The sequence below is a fragment of the Aptenodytes patagonicus genome, chromosome 7 (genome assembly GCF_965638725.1).
Source record: "Aptenodytes patagonicus chromosome 7, bAptPat1.pri.cur, whole genome shotgun sequence".
Taxonomy (NCBI): Eukaryota; Metazoa; Chordata; class Aves; order Sphenisciformes; family Spheniscidae; genus Aptenodytes; species Aptenodytes patagonicus.
Window position 1 is genome coordinate 70,454,766 of NC_134955.1, and position 21,656 is coordinate 70,476,421.

At 54.8% G+C, this 21,656-nt stretch overlaps 1 protein-coding gene across 6 annotated transcripts in view; it reads left to right on the top strand.

Moving 5' to 3' along the window:
• TRIM9 (tripartite motif containing 9) overlaps window positions 1-21,656 on the top strand; it is a 74,359-nt gene that overhangs the window by 39,885 nt on the left and 12,818 nt on the right. For 4 of the 6 annotated variants that reach the window (XM_076345772.1, XM_076345774.1, XM_076345775.1 and 1 more), the window contains exons 2-7: window positions 4,085-4,180; window positions 4,636-4,758; window positions 14,152-14,262; window positions 14,837-14,990; window positions 17,794-17,951; window positions 20,538-20,676. In XM_076345772.1, the coding sequence (XP_076201887.1) occupies window positions 4,085-4,180; window positions 4,636-4,758; window positions 14,152-14,262; window positions 14,837-14,990; window positions 17,794-17,951; window positions 20,538-20,676 (781 nt within the window). The remainder of the gene's footprint in view (window positions 1-4,084; window positions 4,181-4,635; window positions 4,759-14,151; window positions 14,263-14,836; window positions 14,991-17,793; window positions 17,952-20,537; window positions 20,677-21,656) is intronic. The other 2 variants (XM_076345773.1, XM_076345777.1) reach the window with 1 other exon arrangement.

Consider the following 21,656-nt stretch of genomic DNA (forward strand, 5'->3'; position numbering starts at 1 on the left):
ATCTCGTTTGAATTTGTGACCCTTCACCATCACACTCAAGCTTGCTTTCCTGCATGTGGGTGCAGCCCTTGCGGGCTGGGGGCAGGCAGCACAGAGCTGCACAGCTCCTGGGTGGGCAGGGGCATGGGGAACGGGACTTCCAGCTGGCCAGGGGACCTGGGTTAGCAATTGGTTTTTGGCTTGCAGAGGAGCCCTCCTCTCCATTGACCAGAGAAGGAGACTGGCATCTCTCCCAAGTACTCCAGGTACTTTCTCTAGTGTCAGAGCCTGCGAGTGAGTTGGGGTTTGAAATAAGAGCAACTGTTCCTCGCTTTTGTTGGTGGCCAACACTAGTTAACTCCAGATTTTTCCCGGTGTGCCAGATGGAGCTGTTACACAGAGCTGGCTCCGCAAATCCAGCATCCAATGCCGAGCGGGACCTGGCGCCTCCTACAATAAGAGGCTCAGCTCCTTCCTCACCTCAAGGTAAACCTGGAGGAGCTCCATCACTGGCAGCTGGGTTATACGGGAGGAGAACCAGACCAGCTCCATCTGAGAGATGACGTGGAGTTTAAAATGGTGCTTTTCTCCGTTTCTTGGAGCCTGCTCAGCCCTACTGAGGCACCAGCCTTCTGCACCCGACTGTGCTCACCCGTGCTCTGGGACAAGGGAGAATCAAAGAGTGACAGAAATCCCTTTGTAAGCTGTGCCTGGGAAGGAGGGTTACAGAGCTATTAGAGAGCACAAAGAGGGGACGGATTCTCTCCTAAGTGCTCCGGGGACAGAGATTTAAATGCTTAGCTCCTGTTAATGCTAATGTGAATTACAGAGGTCTCTTCTTACTGCCTTGAAACAAGAGCATTGAAAAAGAGGCCAGCTTTCTGCAAAGAACAAATTCACTTGATTTTAAGACACCGCTAAATGGGATTTTTCTTCATTTCACACTCATTAATTCCCCTGTCTGTGCTCGCTCGGAGTGGGACTCCGCTCCGGTCCAGCGCATGCGAGCTGGCTGGCCCACTGCACGCTGGAGGACGCTGGGTCTCCATCCACCATCCCCTGCTCTGTGGGGTTCCCGGCCCCGAGAAGCCCCAAAGATTTTGTTTCCACATGGAGATGCAAAGTGCAACATTCCAGCTTTTCACAGGGAGGGGAAATCCCTCCAGCGTGTGACAGAAATATTAACAGCATCTTGTTCCCTGCGATCTGGTACAGCACCCACAGGAGACAAGGCTTGAGGTCCTTCCCACCACCTGCTCCCGCATGGAGGACTCCTCCTGTGTCTCCATCTCCTGCTCCCTCCCTGTAGATCACACGCTTGTGGGAAACCTGTGACTCTGCCTTCCATGTCCAGTGATTAAATCCTGCTCCGAAGCAACAGACTGCATTAAAGCTTGGGTTTGCTCCAAGGGTCATGGAAGGTACCTGTGGAATTTACGGACCAAATCAGTCATTTAATTTCTCTCTGCAGCCTCTGACTTATTAACACAATAACAGAAACTGGAAGGACTTTGTTTTTCTGTGGCGTATGGTTATGAATCACGTTGTCACTGTGCCTGCAGCGCTGCCCTTAATGAATACATTCAGGCATGCCTGCGAGTCCCTGTGCACATTCCCATACGCGCTCCGTTGTCATGTAGCGTTAATTAACCTTGTTTAATGGGCTAACCGTGATGGCTTGCAGCTCTGAGTCCCCAGCGGGGTGACTCTTGCCGTAAGCAGAGGGTTGCAGCAGGAGAGCTGGGCAGATGTTTGTTTCAAAGGGGACATGTCCAGGAACGTGCCTCTGCTCCAGGAGAGCCTCGGCGTCATGGGGACCCTTCCTGGAGATCAGCATGAAGCTCATGCCAATGAAAAACCAACCCTTAGAGCTCCCCTTTCCAGTGAGGAGCCTGTGGCCACCCATACATAGGAACTTGAAAACACCCCAACTTTGCGCAGGTGATGCTAGCTCTTACTGCACATCACTGTGAGCTGGGCGGGCCAGTGTCAGCACCCCAGTCTCCATGCCGGGGACGAGGGACGGGGCAGGGTGTCCACTGTGCACCTCATCAACCTTACGATTATGGAAAAAATACAGTTTCCTGACTAGTTCATAAACCTGTCCCTTGCTTGCAGGCACTGGTGGCATTGAGAACATCTCGAGCAGAGGGAAGGGCTGAGCTGAGGAGGGGGATGCAGTGTAAGACCTCGAGGAGGGAGGCTCTGAAGGAGATGGACCATCTTTTTGCGGACTTCTTGTGGCTGTGCCGTGGAAGCCGTTGTGCTGTGAGACTGGGGGTGTCCCAGGTGAAGGAGCTGCAAATGGACAGTGCACACTGGCATTGCAGAGCTCTTATTAAATTTTAAGAGCACATTTAAAATGCTTTCCCATTAGGAAAGCCTCAAAGAATTATGTTGATATAAAGATCCCCTTTCTGAAATGTATGTTGATAGAAAAAGCAGTCTTCTAAAGACTTTATTAAAGGAAAAAACCCACCGTGCTGCAATTTTAATGAGGAGCTTATAAACGTAACAAAATCCCACTGATTTTCTCTATTAATTGCCTGCGTTATCAAAGACCAGGGCCCAGCAGCACTCGGTTCTCAGCAAACCACCTTGCCGGGCTTAAGACGTCTTCCTAAATCTGGGAGGGCTGGAGCCGTGTGTGGGCTGTGGAGGGCAAGCGTGGGGCAGGGCGACGGAGGCTTTGCAGGGGCACAGCGGAGAGGACGAGGCAGGGCTGGGTCGTCCCTGCGGTGCGTGGGGCTGCCAGCGCCCTGGGGAGCAGCTCAGGCTCCGACCTCGGCTATCCTCCAGCCTTTGCTCGGGGAGGGGAGGGAAGAGAGATGGGGAGGCCCTGCTGAGCTGACTTAGCAATCCCATTTTTATTAGAGATGCATTCGCTGATTAGCTCCACATCCTGGTGACTCGGGCACGATAAATTACAAAGGAAATGCAGAAATCACTAGGGTTATATTAACATCTCCTGGGGAAGCAGCAGTAAGGTCATTTTCTGGGCCATTAAATGGTTGCCATTTGTTTGTTACCTCATCTCTTCGATAGCAATTCTTTTTTTCTTGATTTCAGCCCAGCGCCATCTCAGCAGGCGCTGCGCTGACCTCGCGTCCCTTCTGCACCGTCATTCCCGCTGCTCCCCCTCCCCGCGGCGGCGGCCGGGGGAGCATGGCACAACGGGGCAGGTGCCAGCCCGGTGCCAGCGTCCTGACCTGACAGGAGGGACGGTCACATTGGGTTTTTGGAGATTTGGGGACGTCAGCCATCTTCTGGGCCCCCTTCTGTGTCTGCCACAAAGAAAGATCACACCTCAAAACCTGCGTGGTGTTTGCAGGTATTTTGCAGCCCACGAAAGAGGCAAAATCTCTCCCAGAGGTAAATTGTCACGGGTGATTTGCCCAGCTCTTGAGATAATAACCCTTACTGAAATCACAGCAAAAAGGGAAGATTCCGGAGTTAATGTTTGGAAAGTGCCAGGAAGATGAAAAAGCACAAGACGTTATCACTGTTATTACCGTGTTACGCAGCTCAGCTCAGCACAGGCCGGAGCAGGCTGTGGGTGTACGCTCCCACCCCTAGCACCGGAGGAGAAAGGGGCAGTCAGTATTTTGCATGGTGGTGGAGGACCCTGCTTTACCTTAGCTTTCAGGAGGGATTGGGAGATTTTCGGTCTGATTCCGGGTGGCCTGACCTGTGCCCTTTTGCTGATTGTCCTCAGCAGACACGGGTCAGATCGTACAGGATTTTTTGGTGTCTGGCTCCCTGGAGAGCACAGGTCCGGGGGAGGTATTGACTGGCTCACTTTGAGACCCAGGATGGATGTGGCTTGTCTCTGATCACGCAGGGAAGCCTGTGGAGGAGGTGGACGCTGAATATCTGCTTCCCAAACCCAGGGCATCCATGATGATGGCTAACCCTCCTTTTCCTCTCCTTACACTCAGGGCAGCAGGGGCAGGACACCTCGGTGGGCTGCTGAAGGCTGCAAACCCTGGGAAGGCAGTGCTGGGCTGCAGTCCGTCCCCAGCCCAAATCACACACGCATCGGCTCCTCCAGCACAAGGATGAGTCCAGGACATGGAAATGACCCTGCTCTTTCTTCCCCCTGCAGAGCCAGCTTTCCCAGGCCCTGAACGGGTTGTCAGACAGAGCCAAGGAAGCAAAAGAGTTCCTGGTCCAACTCCGCAATATGGTGCAGCAAATCCAGGTACTGTGTCTCCTGGCCAAGGAACAGCCCCTTCCCACAGGGGTGAGCTGCTCTCTGCCCCATCTCCTCGGCTTGGTTTGGTGGGTGCTCTCCCAAAGGGGCCCACAATCAGCACCTGCCTTTTCATATTATCCCCCGCACCCCTCCCGAAAACTGCTGCTCCTAAAGCTGCCTGTGTCACGGAGCGAGCAGCAGAGACCCCAGCCCTTCCCGTCTCTGCCATAGACAGATTCGAGGATGTGGCAGGACGGACCAAACCTGTTCCTCACCTGCCACTACCACATTTGCCATGAGCCAAAGGTGTAAGCACCCCACGTGCTAACGGTATGGATTTGTGTGTTGCAGTGGTGCAGCTGCAGATAGAAAAATGGCCCATGTGGTATCGTAAAAAAATCAAGTTTCCCAACTGAAATGGAGACATGCCCTGGGCTGTGATGCTCTGCTCTGACCCGCAGGAGAACAGTGTGGAGTTCGAGGCCTGCCTGGTGGCCCAGTGTGACGCCCTCATCGACGCCCTCAACAGAAGGAAAGCCCAGCTGCTGTCCCGGGTCAACAAGGAGCACGAGCACAAGCTGAAGGTGAGCCCCTACCCACTGGCTGAGGTGGTCAGAGAGCTTTCTGCAGGGTTGGCACTGGACGGGGACGAGGACCATGATGCTATCTGTTGGGGTGAAGCGCTGCGGGAGGAGTGGGAAGGTCACTGGAAAGCCACTCTTCTTGCTTTTCACATGAGCTGAATTCCGTTCAAGCTCCCAGCGTGACAGGCCCTGAGCAAAGTGCTGCTTCCTCCAGGTGGTGGTTCTCACTGAATTACCCCATTACTGGGCCAAATAGTAGTCATTAGGTCAGCAGAGCCATGTGCACAGCATCCGCAGGCTGGAAAAGGACCTTGTTCGTGCCCCCTGTTGCTTCCGAGCTACTAGCATGATCCTGCAGGATGCTGACTGCCTGTAACTTCTGCTGGCTTCAGCTGAAGTCCTGGGGCACTCGGTGTCATGAGATGCCAGTTTTGTCATCAGGCAGGAGCAGGAATTGCTCTGTTTTCTGTGCTTGGTGAGCACCTCGTGGCCTCAGGGTGATGGTTGCACTGAGAGATGAATTGTTGGCATTGGGGGACCTGAGATGCAGCTCTAGACGTGAGTGTTGAGGTCAGCTGTGAAAACGGGCTCCTGGCTTGTGTCGTTCCTGCAGTCACTACACCGCGTCTTTTCAGCTGGTTTGGGGCTGAGAAGGGAAGCAAAGGGCCAAATCTCACCGGGGACCGGCGGAGCGAGTGTAGCAGTGCCCAGTGTCTGTCAGACAAGGTAGTTGCACCCTGGCCGTCACTGATACGGGCCAGCTGAGGCATTTCACACCAGCATCACTTTGTGCTTCCAGGGTCCCTCTTCCAAGGGCATTTCAGTGTTTGGGCTAGAAATATCTGTCTCTCTTCTCTGGCTCCACTTGCATCCCCCCTGGTCTTGCTTTGGGCCATCCAGGAGGCTCCCAAAGGGATTCCTGGACCTGCCAAAAATGAGGGAGGAGGCCACCAGTCTCCAGTCTGCCTGCAGACGATGGGCACCGCAACACGAGGGCTTGTGAGTGTTTCCATTGGGAGATGGACAATAGCAGCTTTGTGGGACCAAGCCCAGCATCAGTGCTCAGTGTCTGACAATAAAGTGACAAAATGCCACGCTGCCAGCCTGTCTTCTAGGCGCAGAGAGAACCCCCGCTGCCTGGTGGGCTCTCTTTCCCTCTTCCCCTTCACGGCATGGTTAATTAAACTCTCACAAAGCCGGGCAGCACAAAGCAATTTCCCTGCTCAGCACAACCCACGGAGGCCTTTCACTTTTTTGGCTGGAGGAAGGGAACTGCATCCCACTGCTTGCTCTTACCATCTTGCCGGTCCCCGCAGCATGTGCACACGTACATCCCACCCCCATCCACCCTTGTTACCAGCCGGGCTTTGTCATTAGGCAGGCCTGGCCCTTAAAAGAAGAAACAGCCCCTGGGTTTCAGACAGGACTCTGTTAAAGTCAGCCCTCGAGCCTTCCTCCCTGAAGGACCGAGCTCTTGCAGCTCCCCACTCGCCGTGGGAAGGGAGCTGCACAGGCAGAAAGGGCTCCGTGGCCCTGTGTGCTCCAGCAGACATGGCACACGAGCCTGCATCTAGTTACCAATAGCATCACAGCAGCTGGTGTTTAAAATCCAGAAGCTGCTCCCCTCTGCTCAGATTTTTAGCCTGAAATTATTTGATTTTCCCTTTCAGTTCTTTGGGGGGGAGGTAGGTAATAAATGCGGCTGTGCTGCCTTGGCCCCAGCATTGTATGGGGAGAGTCATGCAGCGCTGACCCACCCGAGTGCCAGCTAGGGTCTTGCACACTGAGATTTGCCTCCCAGGGCTTCAGCATCGTCAGGCTGGGACACACAGCCTTGGCACCCAGCCCAGGTCAACGCACATCCTTCCCCTCTGGCTTGGGGACCGGGATGGAGAGGGTCTTGCCTGCTTTCACAAGCTGCAGACGGGACAGGGGGTTTAGGAGAGTCTCAGTCCTGTTGGGTACCTCCCTGCTGTCCTCCTTGTGCACGCGCAGGGTCCCCCAGCCACACCAGGCCACCGAGGCGAGTGTTCACCACCAACTCTGTAGCCTGGTCCCCTGCGCCCCCCTCCCTGGCACTGCTGCTGTCCCCATGTGCTCTGTCACCCAGGTGAAGGGGCTGCCCAGGTCATCGCCACGTGGGGCAGTTTCCCCTTCGCCCCCTCTAAGGAACCTCCTGGACAAAGGAAACAGCCTTTAGGATGAGAGGAAACGGCCTCAGGTTGCGCCAGGGGAGGTTTAGATTGGTTATTAGGAGAAATTACTCCACCAAAAGGGGTGTCAAGCACTGGAACAGGCTGCCCAGGGAAGTGGTGGAGTCACCATCCCTGGAGGTATTTAAAAGAAGTGTAGATGTGGCACTTAGGGGCATGGTTTAGTGGTGGACTTGGCAGAGTTAGGTTAACGGTTGGACTCGATGATCTTAAAGCTCTTTTCCAACCTAAGCGATTCTATGATTCTACGAAAGACAGCACCTGCAGCTCCAGCTGGGCACGGGCTGGGCTGGCCTCGCTCAAAGGGTCAGGGGAATGCGAGGAGACATGAAAGGGGAGCAGCATTGTGCCTGGAGCAGCTGCCTCCCGACGGGACGACCCCCCGCTGCCCGAGGCTGGAGCTGGCTGGGGGGGATAACAAAGCCCCCAGCTTTCTCCCCGAGGCTCTGGAGCTCTAGAGGCGTTGCAGAGGGAGCGGGAATCCTTTCAGGGTGTCAGAAAGGATGGTGTGCAGGGTGTGAGACTGTGCAGCAGAGGGGCCACCTCCCCACCTCCGCCTGCCCCGTCTGCAGCAGCATGCTGCGTGCTTGGCGCTGCCTCTTCCTACACATGCCCCGGCACGCACTTTGCACTGAATTTGGACCCGTGGTGGGACCTGCTGCAGGGCCATGGGGGTTGTCCTGGTTGATGTTCACATTAGGACAGGACAACACTGGCTGCTGGCTTGCGGTGACAGCTTCACCCCTTCCCATAGGAGACCAGAGCATCCTAGCCTGGCCTGTGTGTCCACTTGCCCCTGCCACGTCCCCAGAGCAAGTCAGCTGAGGAGGAGATGAGCAGATAGATTGACCGGTGAGACTTAGCTGTGCCACCCAGGAGCCCTTTCAGATCCAAACTAGTTGCTCCAGCAGCCAGCGTGGAGCCGCAGCGCCCTGGCTGCAGCTGATCTCTCTGTGGGCTGCTCCTCCTGCCTGCTGCGAGGTTGGTCACGGCATCACGGCACGGGATGGCACCATGTGAGCGAGGAGGAGAGGCACGGAGGGACAGAGCCTGCCGGCTGGCGCAGTCCCACAGGTGCCTTTCACCCGGGAGCCCAAGTTCCCATTCCTGTGCGGCTCCCGGAGTTGGGCTTGGCTCGGCTTCAGGACTGGCCTACTTTGGCTTGACACATATTTCATGGAGGCAGGCACAAATCCAGGTTTGCCTTGGGCCAACACTAATTGCTCCAGATGGGGAGAGGTTTGGGAGGAAATGAACTTGGAAGAGATGTTTCCCTGCCTTTCCCCAACCTCCCCCTACACTTGGATTCGGATTAAGAACCCAGGCTTTAAAAAAATAACAACTGGAGGAGCAGTGGGGCCAGGTGCCCACTCCACCTCTGGGACAGACCTCCTTGTCTGTCCTGCTCCTCATTGCTGGCCCTGGTTTTCAAAGGACCAGTATGGTCTTCCCCAAGGGAAGATGCCCTACGGCATGGACCAGTTTGAGCAGGGGACATAGAAGCTTCCCTGCAGTGTTGTCCCAGTAAGAAATCTCTCCTTAGTCCACAGTACACATGGACTGAGCTCTGTGTGCACCTCCTTTAAGCTCTCAGCAGCATGGTGGACAATTCTGGCCTTCTTCTGGCCTTCAGGTCATGGGGTGCCTTTGCTCTGCGATTTCACCATGGTGCTTTGGCTGCAGAGCTCTTGCAGGCAAACAGCAGTTGTCACATTTCCCAGGGGAACTAATTATATAGGAAACGCTCACCAAGGGCTCCTGTCCATAGCGCTGAATCTCCAGAAATGAATTGCTGGTCTGTGACCCTTCTTCAGGGGTTACACTCAGGATTTTCCAGGAAGCCCAAGGGAACTCGGTTTCCCCCATTGGATTAGGTCACTGGTGATCAGGATTGGTGTGAAAGGATGAGAAACAGGACAGAAGCACAGGTTTGGTTTCCTGTACCGTACCATTTCTGTACAGGAACACCAGACAGGACACACAGGTCAGATAAGCTCATCACAAGGTGCATTATTTCCCAAAGATGCAGATACCAGTCCGCTGCTTTCCCTTACAGATCCCTCCATACTCTGCACTGTTCTCCCCCTGGCATGGTGTCTGAGCACCTTGGGAAGGGCGTTGGCACCAAGAGCTGGGAACTGAGGAGCTCTGCAGAGTTGTGATCGGGCTGCAGGGGATGCCTCTGGTTTTCTGATGTCCCTCAAGCTTTCCACTTGTTTTGTTGAAGAGCTGGATCAAGTCTGTCCTCCGTAGCATCTGTCCATGTGCCATGTCCTCCAGTGGCTCCGCACTGGAGACCAGGTCTCCGTATCGCACCTTCCCATGCTTGCCAGTGCCTTTGATCAAAACGGGCTTGTGCAAGCCTCCAGGACGTGCCGCCGCCAGCATCGCACAGCGTTGTTAATACAGCAGCTCTGCTTTTTCCAGCTCCAGCCTGAGCCTCCTCTCCCAGTAGCAAGAGGCAAGTCACCATGGAAACATCCACCTGGAAATGCTCTGCTCAGAGGACGTGATTGTGGGATTCAGCACAATCAAACCATCGGGATCTGTCCTGGGGATTTTTCCATCTGGGATTTTTCCATCTGGGTTTGCAGCGCTGCAGCGAAGCGCAGCAGCGCTGCTCCCCATAACACCACCCTCCGTCCCCACGGCCGTGCAGGTGACCGTACCCTGGCCACAGTGTGCCTGGGGTGAGGAGGCTCCGTGTCCTCCACGTGACATCTCCGGCAGGACTCGTCCCGGGCGCTGAGGAGCCGAGGTTCAAGTGAGCTTGGGTGCCTTGAAAACCGGTTATCTAGCCAAGTACTAAAAAGAGGAGGAAGGTGAGGAAGACATTTAAGTAGAGATGAGTGCAGATGTTATTGCCTTCTAGGAGCTGTATTAAAATGTAAATTATAGTTAATGTCATCTTACAGGGAAGAAAAGCTCTTGAAATAAATTTCCTATTTTAAGGTAGTAGTGAACTGCTGTGAGTGCACAGCAAAAGTCCTTTTTATAGGCTGTAATTAGCAGCCAGGTTCTGGCTGTTGCCTCCTTTGGCAACCGAAGGGAAGAAAAGGCATTTGATAAAAACGACCACAAACAAAATGTACGGAGCTGCCCAAATCCCCTCGCCAGCTGAGCCGTTAGCCCTTTCCCAGAAGATGCCACCATTCAGTGAGGTGTGTTACCCGCATAGTTTCAGGAGAGGTTTGTAAACTGTCTACCTCCACGCAGAATTCACGGCAGCCTGGTTTTCCTGGCGATCTGATGAATACTGCAAGCCTTTTGAGGCCTCCTGAGGCTGCCCCTCAGCCCAACACAGCCTCATCTGCTTGCATGAGTCAAAGGCTTGAGGAACTTCCAAATTTTACTTTCAGGTCTCTTCATCCAAATACTCTTCATTACTGGGGTAACAGGGAGCTGAGGTACCCCGGGGCGTGGAAATCCCTGATGCATGAGGAGAACCACAGGACACTTAAGGCCATACGGAAAACTTGTGGGCTTCACTGGCTCCACCAGCTTTAGACCGTGCCTTCAAAGGTGTGGGAGATGTTTATGTCTTATTTTTAAAACCTTTCATTTCCCTAATCAAAGCGACTCATGGAGTCTCACTGTTCCTGTCTGCGTCCCATTTCTCTTGTGTGGAGCGCAGAAGCTGTAAAGCCACAAAGCCCCACTAGGTCCCAACCAAAGATCCCTCGTCTTGCCTTGAAAAGAGGTTGGTGGTGGTGAAGGGAAACGTGGACTTCTGCTGTCGGCTTGGCCTGCTGTGTAGATGCTGCAATTAAACTGTTGTTCCATGCTTTAGTTCTCCGGATGAATAGGTGCTGGAGCCCCAAAGGGGATCACAGACTTACGGAAGGGCAGGATCATGGGGCTAAAGGCGTGGGCTGGGACAGAGCCACAGCCGCTGCTTTGGGTGCAGTTTCTGAGCACCTAGAGCAGGCTGCCACCAGTTGGGGTTTGAATGTCTCCAAGGCTGGAGACTCCACAGCCTCTCTGTTCTGGTCTTTGACAACCTTTATGGGAAAAAAAGCTTTTACTTTTGTTTAAATGGAATTTCTTGTATCTCAGTTTGCACCCACATGCATAAAGATTTACGTAGCCTCAGTGGCAGCCTGCAGCAAGCACTTCCACTCCGGACCAGATCTTTATTAGCAGGGATAATCTGCCAGGAAGCCTGGTAATTACTCAGCCTGGAGCTGCCTGGCACTGGACTCGCCTCACCCTGCTGCCGGGGAGCAGACAGGGTAGAGGGGCAAAGCCAGGGCTGACATCTCCGTGCCCCAGCTCCCTCCTCCCAGACAGTGCCAGGAAGCCCCGCAGGTCTCGCGCTGACACCGGAACAGTGGTGGCACGTCCCCATGCCTCACCAGTAACCCCGTCTCTTGGCCAGGCGGGTGCCAGGTGCCGGGGGAGCCAGCCGCGTGTCCAGGGCTGTCCTGGGACACCGTGCCTATCTTCACCGAGCAAGTGCTGTTTCTTGGAGGCTCATGTCTGGCTGGTGGTAGCAGATGGCAATTCTGCTGGTAATACTTCGAAAGCATCTACTCGGGCAGGGAGAGGCTCACAAATTCATTATCCTGGGCAAACCAGACAGAGATTTAAGCTGCAAAGAAGATAAGAAGATTGTTTTACCAATCCCATCTTTGCTGTCTTCCTGGTGGCCTGTGCATTTCCCCGGAGAGGGGTCTCACATGAAAGAAGGAGGCTGCTTTTCTGGGCGTTCAGGGTATGATCCCCACGTGCCCGTCTGCAGCCCAGCAGGCAGGGAATGCAAAACCTTGCTCTGGCTCGGTAGTTGCAGTCAGGATATGCTCAAACAGCAAGGTTAGAGCCCGCAGGCTGGGCTCATCTCACACTCAGTGGTACCACCACGGTCTGCAGCTGAAAGACCCTACATCCCTACAGCCGACAACCCTTGCAAGAGCAGAACAACCCCCCAGACACCCTCTCTCTGGGCAGAAGAGATCGAATTAATGCAAGGGGCTGCTTTGTGTTGCATGGCGGGGACTGCAGGTTGCCGTAAGGCTTTGCACCCCCACTGCACCTTCTGGATCCCACCCTGAAGGACTGACCATCCCCACGGAGAAAGGAAGTCCAGGGCCTTGCCCACGCTTTTGGAAGAGGTCAGCGTAGGAGTGCAGATCTCCAGGACTAGCTGCTGCCTCTGCTCCATGCCAGCAGACCCATTCCAGTGCACTCAAGTGTTAGAAACTGGCGCTGAATGAGGTCTTCCCTCTAATGACAGCGTTTGAGGTCAAAACTGGTGTGTGCCGATCATGCTGCTCGCTAGCCCCGTCTCAGAGCAATCCCCGTCTCAGAGCAATCCAGCATCTCTGCAAGCCTCCATACACACGTCTTGGTCTGGAGGAGCAATATGGGAGCTCCCCCTGCTGCCTTGTCCGCCCTGCACATGGGGTGCGCTGGCTGCAGCCCCCTCCCCAGCGCCCGGGCTTGCTCCGGCCTCCCTCTGCCACAGGCTGGAAACACCAGGCTGGGATTGCTAAAAGCAATCTCAAGGGGTGGCTCTGCAAACAGCAGCTCCCTAAAAAAAAAGGAGCTGACTAGGAGAGTGCTTCATAGCATTTCACAGAAGCGGATATGGTGTCCCAAGTTGTAGGACTGGTGATTCTTTTCTTCCTGTTAGGTGATTAAGTAGAGGTGATTAAACTATAATTAAGCAACACAGGATGTGATTGATTGCCCTGCAGGAGTCATCGCCCCCCTTAAAACCCAGGTTCATTCACCGCAGGAGGCTGACATGTGCTTCGTTTCACCTCCCCGTCCCTCGGACCATAGGGATGCTCACAGGGGAGGTGCTCCTCAGCCCAGGGTGGTCATTTGAGCACTGCTGTGGCTATGGAGCGGTGGGCACACAGGCGCTGGGATTCACCAACTGCAGTGCTGAGGACACAACTGTGCTTTCAGAAATGTTAATCGCTGCTTATTGCAGTCTTTTCCATCACACTGCAGCTGCAGATGCTGATGCGAAGCTCATCTTTACTGTCACATCCTGAATAGCTGTGGTCTCTAGAGCTGCATAGCTTTGTTCAGTCCTAGTGAAGAACTTTACACAGTTTAAAGCTCTTCCAGGAAAAAAAAAAAAAATCTGCCATGGGCACGTTTCTCTAAAGCATAAAATCTCTTCCTGAGCCGCTCTGCCGATCTCCCGTACGCCACCAGGTCCGTCTGTCTGTTCTGCTGAAGAAATCCTGCTGACACCGGGTGCAGACCTGCACTGTCTCCTTCTACGGGGATGCAGCGTGAGGGAGCACCTTGCAGTTGCTGTGAGGGACCAGCCAACCTTGAAGTACACCCTTGCGGCATCGGAGCCTGAACCCCGTCCTCCCCGCTGTGTTTCAGGGAAGGTCAGCAGAGCCCGCAGGCACCAGCCAAACCACACGCTTGGTTGTACTCCACAGCTGGGATGCTGAAACACGTTTCCCTGGGGGAACCATCTGTGGGTGCAAGAAGACGTGCTCTAGCATGCAGCCTGGGCAGCCCCAGGCAGAGCTTGGCATGCTGTAGGGAGCCCTGCCACAAGGCGTGCAGGATTTATCTCCTCTCACTGGCACATCTCTCCCTCTGAGCTCATGCCCAGACTCCTGCTGCAGCCGGTGGAGAAAATGAGGCAATTCTCAGCTGATGGGCAGATGAGCATCTCAAACAGATCATTAGTCAGAGCTGAAGCTGGGGGAGGTGGTGCGTTCGTTCCTCTTGGAAATACCAAAATACCAGGCTCGCTTCTCACCCGGGGCGGTTGAGTGCAGCTGCCCCAGAGCCAACCCCACAGCCCGGCTCCACGCCGAGGATGAATAGGGAAGCCCCACGGAGGCTGCAGCAGCAGCTGTGTATCTATGGAGGTAGGCATTTGCTTTGCATGGAGTTCATAAGCTGTCATTTGGAAGCTGTCTTAACTAAAGAAAGAGCAAGGAACTGCCCTACTGCTTTGAATAATTACATGGGTTAATATTTTTGAGCTAAACAAGGCTCGTTGTTCACCAGGTTTTCAAAGATCTGGAATTCGGTGTATGAGTCTTGGCTAGTTCTGCCTTTTTCTCTTCCCTTGAGTCTTGTCTCCCTTCACGTTGCCCTGACCCTGTCCCTGTGCCCACGCAGCACCGAAGCCCGTTTGCTCCCTGTCTCGCAAAAACCCGCAGTTCCGAGCAACGCTGCTCTCCTTGTCCCACTGCAGGTGGTGCGAGACCAGATTTCTCACTGCACGGTCAAGCTGCGCCAGACCACGGGCCTGATGGAGTACTGCCTGGAGGTCATCAAGGAGAACGACCCCAGCGGCTTCCTGCAGGTTGGTGTGGAGGTGCTCACGTCTGGGCTACGAGGGGAGTGGGAAAGGCATTGCACAGAGGGGGGCTCTGGGGTAATGCAGCAGAGTTGGGGGAGTTACACCAAGGATGATGTCCTCAGCTTTTCCAGCCATAAAATCAAGGGCCAACCTCTCATCGCCTCCAAGTCACAGCAGGACAGAAGCAGAACCAGGCCAGGGACATTTCTTACTCTGACCGGAGGAATAGAGGGTTGCAGCAGACGGTGGTGTATCTCTGGAGCAGTGATCATAACGTGCTGTCCCGTGGTTCTCCAGCGAGAGGTGGACGTACAGCACTTGAGAACTGCATCCCACCGTTCGTTCCTGGGCTGGTCCCTTTGGTACTATACCCTGCCTTTAAAATAGTCCCCAAAGCTCCTGGGGTCCCTCTGCCAATCTCAGCCTGCAGCAAAGGGTGATGCTAGAAACCACGTGTGATGTCCCAGCCTTTGGCAGTTGGGGACAGAAGTGGCAGCCTGGGAGGCGCAGGGAAGGGACAAGGCACAGCACGCAGCCCAGGTGACCCACGGTAGCTGAGGCTGCTCCTTGCCACCAGATCTCCGACGCTCTCATCAGGAGAGTGCACTTAACCGAGGACCAGTGGGGAAAGGGGACGCTCACGCCCCGGATGACCACAGACTTCGACCTGAACCTTGACAACGCCCCTCTGCTGCAGTCCATCCACCAGCTCGACTTCGTGCAGATGAAAGGTAAGAATATTTCCAGTGCCTTTCAAAAGCCTGTCTCTGATCATGCTGAGTGCTTTCATGCAACTCATCACAGGGAAGGGGCAGCAGAGGACAGTTTCTCATCTTCTCCCAGCGAGACTGGGCACCCCAGACCCAGAGTTAAGCCCGTTCCTGTGTAGTTTGCACCCCTGGGCCAGCCACCTGCCTCCCTGTCTCTGATCTCTGGGCAGCTGTGTGCCAGATCAAGGTGCCGGGAGCTTGGTTTCGCCTGGCAGTGCTTTAGAAAGTGCTCTGCAGTGCCAGGAGAGCCAGGTTGGTCCCTGCTCAGCTGGTGGAGGTTGGGACCAGGGTCTTGGGAGCAGCACAAGGCACTTCCCAAACCTCTGCTCACACACGCTCACTTTCGCAGTGCTGAACAGCATCTGGCACGGGCCAGCTAGCGAGCTGCCTGCTGTGGGCAGCCACCTTGTCCCTCCAAACACAAAGGCACAAAGAGCCACGCCACTTAGCTCGGGGTCTTTTCTCCCTCCCTTCTCCTCCCTGTTGTTTTAGACCTTCATTTCAATTTTAATTTCCTCCTCATTCTCCGTTCCCTCTGTGCTCACTCTCCCGTACCACGGAGAGCCACTGCATTTGCATCACTTTGCAGGAAGCAGAGAGCCGCTGCAACCTGTGAGCAATTTGCAACTTGGCAAGCCCTGGGAAGCTGACAGAAGATGCAAACGGGCTGTGACGCGGGGGACTCGGGAGGACATTGAACGTAGGCCTGTGCCTTCGGCTGGTGCAAATGAGCTGCCTGGGGGAAAGGCCACCAGCTGCAGGTCTGGCGTGGCTCTTCATTGCCTTCACGGCTGGATTTCCTGACTCGGGAGCCATTTGCACACACTGGCAGTTCTCAGTGGTCGGACACAGGAAGGCTGTTGACCACGCGCTTCCTCTGTAACGATAACGAGTGTCTTCAGATAATGGCCCTGCTGGTATTTGCTGCAGTGAGAGTGGTGCGTTGGGCAAGGCTGCTGGGAGCGCTTGTCGTTGCTCATCGTTAGCCAGGCCGTTAATTTGAAGTGTCAGTAACATTTTTTGATAGTGAGGGGAGCCAAACCCAGCGAGGGCTGGACTACTGTTTCGCTTAGCATGTTCCTGCCCTCCCTTCTTTCAATTTAGCCCAGAGGGTTATTTTTAATTAATAAGAGCAAATCTGCTGCTAGTTCAGCTGCCTGCCCTCCTCTGTGGAGGCAGGGCAGAGCTGACAGAGGCTGTCCTCTCATCTCACCCTCACAGTGGAAATAAGTTGATGTTTTATAGGCTTTGCAGAAGGTTGGGTTTGGATCCCAAACACGTGTCGCAGCACCGGGGGAGGCAGGGCAACACCAGAGGTCTCGATAAAGAGCAGAGGTAAGCAATAGGTACATCCATTGCCAGCGTGTGCTGGGCATGAGCAGCGTCCCTTCTGCTGTATTAGCTGTAACACGAGGTCTTTCTCCACTCGGTTTCTCCAGGCCCTCAGCCTGGTGGTTTCTGTTGAGGATCTGACCCAGGAGGTGGAGGAGTCACAGAGGGACGTAGTGAATAGTGAACCTTTGCCAGCGAGTCCATCTTTTCTCTCCCAGGCATCCGTGGCTCCTCCACATCTTGTCTGGATTCTCCATGTCTTTTTTTCGCTGGCTCTTGTCAGACTTTGGGCGGTGAGGATGAGGATGGAGGACGAGCAGCTTTGTTGAGAGGAGATTTGGGAGGGCTCTCTCTGGCCAGGGGATGGGACGTGTCAGTGGACATCCCCTTTCCCTGTTGTGCTGTCACCCCTCCGTGCTTTGCAGAGCAGAAGCAGGCTGCATTACACACCTGAAGATGCCCAAATACAGCAGCTGGAGCAGAAAAAGCCCTGACAGTCCTTTCTGTCCCCTGTGTAGCTGATGGGAGGCTGTAGGGTGCACAGCCTCCCAGCTTCGGTTCCAGCGGCGAGCAGAGGATGAGGACAGGGACTGTCTGGTGCCTGTTTGGAGACCTCTCTGAAATGTGCTTGTGCCTCCCCGGGAGGTGTTCGGCAGCAAGAGCTGTTTGCTGGCTGAGCTGGCAGAGGGGGCAGCCCTGTGGGCCCCACGGGAACCCCTGGAGTGGGTGCCCTGCTTGGGACAGCGTGAAAGGACCCTGAGCCTTTTTTGGCAGGTCAAGGGCTATCATTCCCTAGCACTAAAACAGCATCGTTGAGAGACACTTGTCTTGTCACCAAGTCTCACGGTTCGTGCAGTCGCCTCCCCTTTCAGGACAGACTCTACCATGGCAAAAAGATCAGGCGCTCCCTATTCTGCAGGGCCCGAGGTTTGTCTCTGCTGCTCCGGCATCTCTTGTTTTGTTGCAGTGAATTTGTGTGGTGGAAAAGCGGAGCAGCGCTTGCCGCTGGGTTGTGGATTAGGCCAGGCCCATGGCTGCAGCCAGCTCTGCAGAGCGTGTCTGGGAGGGTGTCCCAGGTTTGGGACCGGCTGCTGTGAGGAGTCCAGGCAGTTCTATACCAGGTATATTGTTGTGCTGCCGTATTTCACCGAAATTCATTAGAAAGCAGGAAGAAAGCAGAGAAGCTCTGGGGAAATCTCAGCATCACCGGGCTGTGGGGTGGAGGAATTCGGTGGAGCTTGTTTGGAGAACGGTCCTTTCTGCTTCCTCCCCACCTCACACCCGTGAGATCGCAGTTACCTCCCTTGTGCCGTGCTGGCTTCCAAGGCAATAAATGCATCCTCCATGCTCCAGCTGAAACGTGCATGCCGCGGCTATCCCTGGCTCCTCCTCTGTGGTGCTAGCAGCCAGGGTTACACTAATTTGCGTTTAGTTTCCTCCCCAGTGCCGGCCCCTCCGATCCTGCAGCTAGAGGAGTGTTGCACTCACAACAACAGTGCCACCTTGTCCTGGAAGCAGCCCCCCTTGTCGACGGTGCAGGTGGAAGGCTACATCCTGGAGCTCGATGACGGCAACGGCGGCCAATTCAGGGTAGGTGCTCGGAGCACGAAGCCAGTCCCAGCGGCAAGGTGTTGCTCCTGGTTCCAGTATTGCCCTGCCATGAGAGTTTCCCAGACTTTTTGGAAGTCCCCTCCTTCCCTGGAAACATGAGACTCGCTGCTGGTGTGCCCAGGGAAGCCAACGGTGCAGACAAGCTGCGGGCTCTTTTGGGGTGCAAAGTTATTTGGGGGGGTGGAAATACCTTTCCGGTGACCAATATGACTTGCAAACGCAAAGAACGCATTTGAAGCTCTGTCTTTTTAGGTTGCTAAATATTTCATGCAAGGTATGCTAATTGCCATGAAAGGCTCATGGTTTGCCAGCTCCCAGCAAGCAGAGGTGTTTAAGGCCTGAGGCCTTTTAAATTGCTGTAATTACACAATTAAAATATGATTTTTCTCTGATCCAAAATGCTGATAATTATCCTGGCATGTTCACATCCACCGAGAGCAGGCGCAGGGACCAGCCCATCGCGTTTTCTGAATTCATCCACAAGAAACTCAGGCAGGCAGGAGCCAGAGCAGAGTCGAGGCAGAAGAGGGGTGATGTGGGTGGGATCTGGAGAGAGAAGGGAGCAGGAGGCTGGGTGTGGGGGGACCAAGGCTCAGCACAGCCACTCCAGGAAGGTGAGGGCAATTCCCCAGCACGCCAGTCTTCTCTCCTGCCACCAGCAGTGGGAGGGAGCTTGGATGTACGTGGTGTTCCTGCCGCTGGGGTTATAGAGGGCTGCTCCAGCCGATGGGGGACAGCTGGTGCCACGAAGGGGAACGTCGTGGGCTTCTCAAATCACTGAGTCATTGTCCTGCCTGAAAGCAGCGATTTGACCAACCGTGTCAGGCAGCGATTTGCCCAGTGAGCTGGGAGTGCCGACTGTCGTACAGGTGACAGTCCCTGCCGAGGGCAGGGCAGTGTGTAGCCCAGCCTGTTAGCTACCTCCCACGCAAACAGGCAGGAGAGATTGGGACGGTGTGCTGAGGCAAGAGGACTCTGCCTTTGGGCATCAAGCCACAAAGGGACTCCTTGCAGTGAGCCTGGGGTGGTGAAGTGGGAGCTGTGCTCTCTCATGGGGTGCCGGCTGCAAGAGAGCTCTGTGGGTGCTGGACCCCAGGCAGATCAGGGCCACCTTAGCGTCCCATCACCAATCTCACTCGGTTCATTAGAATCATAGAATCATTGAGGTTGGAAAAGACCTCTAAGATCATCGAGTCCAACTGTCGACCCAACACCACCATGTCCACTAAACCATGTCCCTAAGTGCCTCATCTACTCGTCTTTTAAATACCTCCAGGGATGGGGACTCAACCGCTTCCCTGGGCAGCCTGTTCCAATGTTTCACCATTCTTTCAGTAAAGAAATTTTTCCTTACATCCAATCTAAACCTCCCCTGGTGCAACCTGAGGCCATTTCCTCTCGTCCTATCGCTTGTTCCTTGGGAGAAGAGACCGACCCCCACCTCGCTACAACCTCCTTTCAGGTGGTTGTAGAGAGCGATGAGGTCTCCCCTCAGCCTCCTTTTCTCCAGGCTAAACAACCCCAGTTCCCTCAGCCGCTCCTCAGAAGACTTGTTCTCCAGACCCCTCACCAGCCTCGTTGCCCTTCTCTGGACACGCTCCAGCACCTCGATGTCCTTCTTGTAGTGAGGGGCACTAGTGATTAGGACACCTACATTGCGCTCCTTGACCCTGAGCACTGACTCGTCACTGTTCCCAGGTCCCCTGTGGCTTGGGCTGCTCCCAGCCCTGGTCACGGTCTCGGGGGGAGTGGGAGCCATCATCTCTGCTCTGCAGTGCAGGGGAGCATGCAGGCACCCCTATAAGCTCTGGGGACATGCACCCATCTGCAAGGAAAGGGGCCAGATTCAAGCGTTGGCTCTAGAAGCAGCAGCACCCCATCACCTCGGGCAGCAAAGCACAGCAGGCTCTGGAGTGGGAGCAGGGCAGCGAAGCTTTCCCACGCGGGCGAGCTGCCTGTGCAGAGCCTCCCTCTGCTCCGTGAAGGGCAGCAAACAGGGCTTTATCTTGGGATCTGCTAAATACAAGTCAACGTTTTGTGAGCTGTGTGTTTCGGTAGCCGCTAGGCCTGTTCACCGCTGTCCCTGCTCACACAGCTCCGTTCCTCTGAGCGGGGCTACGGCAGCAGAAGCCAGTGACTCAGCACCCGTTCGGTGCGATCACCTTGTTTTCTTTCAAGGAATGCTTTGATCCTGCCACCCAAGAGCATGGAAAATTGGTTTCTGCAAGGATGTTTCTGTGTCCTGGGCTCAGTCTGTATAAATTCCTCTCTCTGGCAGAGCTCCTCTGGGATTCAGTGGGAGCTTGGCTGGGATTGATGCTTTATGACTTGGTTGTATATGAGTAGCATATCCTTCCCCTACAGAAACTGGTTTTATGGCGCAGTATTGTCAAGGAACAATCATAGGGCCGTTTTGCTCTGCTTTAGCCGTATCCAGTGCTCTTAAGTCTGCCCCAGATAGCAGAGCGTGGCTGAACCCTGTGCATCACGACCGCCGGGAGCTGTTCTCCCACCCCCGGGACTCCGTGGTCAGGGCACTAACCCACGCCTGTGCTTGCTTTGCAGGAGGTGTACGTGGGCAAGGAGACCATGTGCACAGTGGACGGGCTTCACTTCAACAGCACGTACAGCGCACGTGTCAAAGCCTTCAACAAAACAGGAGTCAGCCCGTACAGCAAGACCCTGGTCCTCCAGACATCTGAGGGTAAGGCATTGCAACAGCTCCAGCCCGACGCGCTCGGACACTGCTCACAGGCACGCTTGGGGCCCGTCCAGCCTACCCAAGCTTAGCATTGCAATACAGGGAACCGCTCCACTGGTCCTCCAGTACCTCAGCAATCATTGCAGGAAAAACAGCACTGACAGGAGGAGGAAAGGTTTTGTCAGGAGCCTTGAACAGTGCCAGAATTTCTCTCTCACCTCTTTCCTTTGCAGAAGATGTTCTTTGGGGAGGTACAGTGAGAGGCATCCCGCAGAGAGGTATTTAAAATTTGGTTGCAGCAGGGTTTGTATTACACAAAGGGAAGCGCAGATGTTTTCATTAATTACATTTAAAACAAAACAACACTGTCAACGTTGCTCCTGAGACACTAAGGGCTGTGCATGGCTGCACAATGCCATAACCGCAGGATGTCTCCTCCAGCTCCTGGCAGTGCACGACAGAGAGCAGAGGGACCGTGGAGCCGCACGGGTGTCCTTGCCGACCCACGGGGTGTACAGCCAGCCACGCCGGCATCGTCTGCATCACCCCCCCACCAGCAGGCACTCAGTTAGAATATTAAACACTCCCTTGCAGGTTGCAGAGGAGTCTCCCCGCTTGACTTTAAGTACATTTGTCACACCAGGCACTTAATCTGTCGCGGAAAATTGGCTTGCTTCTGACATGCAGGTGGAGAGTCATAAGGCTAGCTCCGAGAAATGAGGTGGGAGTCAGAAGCAGCGGGTGATGCAGCCGTGAAGGAAGGAATCAGCCCCCACCAGCGCATCTGCCGCTCCATGGCCTTGCTGCCAGGCGAGAAACCCCTCCTTGGGAGTTTTCCACGCTCAGCGGAATCCCTTTTCCTTACTCCCAGACTAAAATCTGTCTTTTCCAAGCCACGGGAAGATTTGTTTCACAGCAGCATTGCCAGACCTGGCTGGCAGCTGGCTCGAGGGCAGACACAGTCTGGGGTCAGAAGGGAGCAC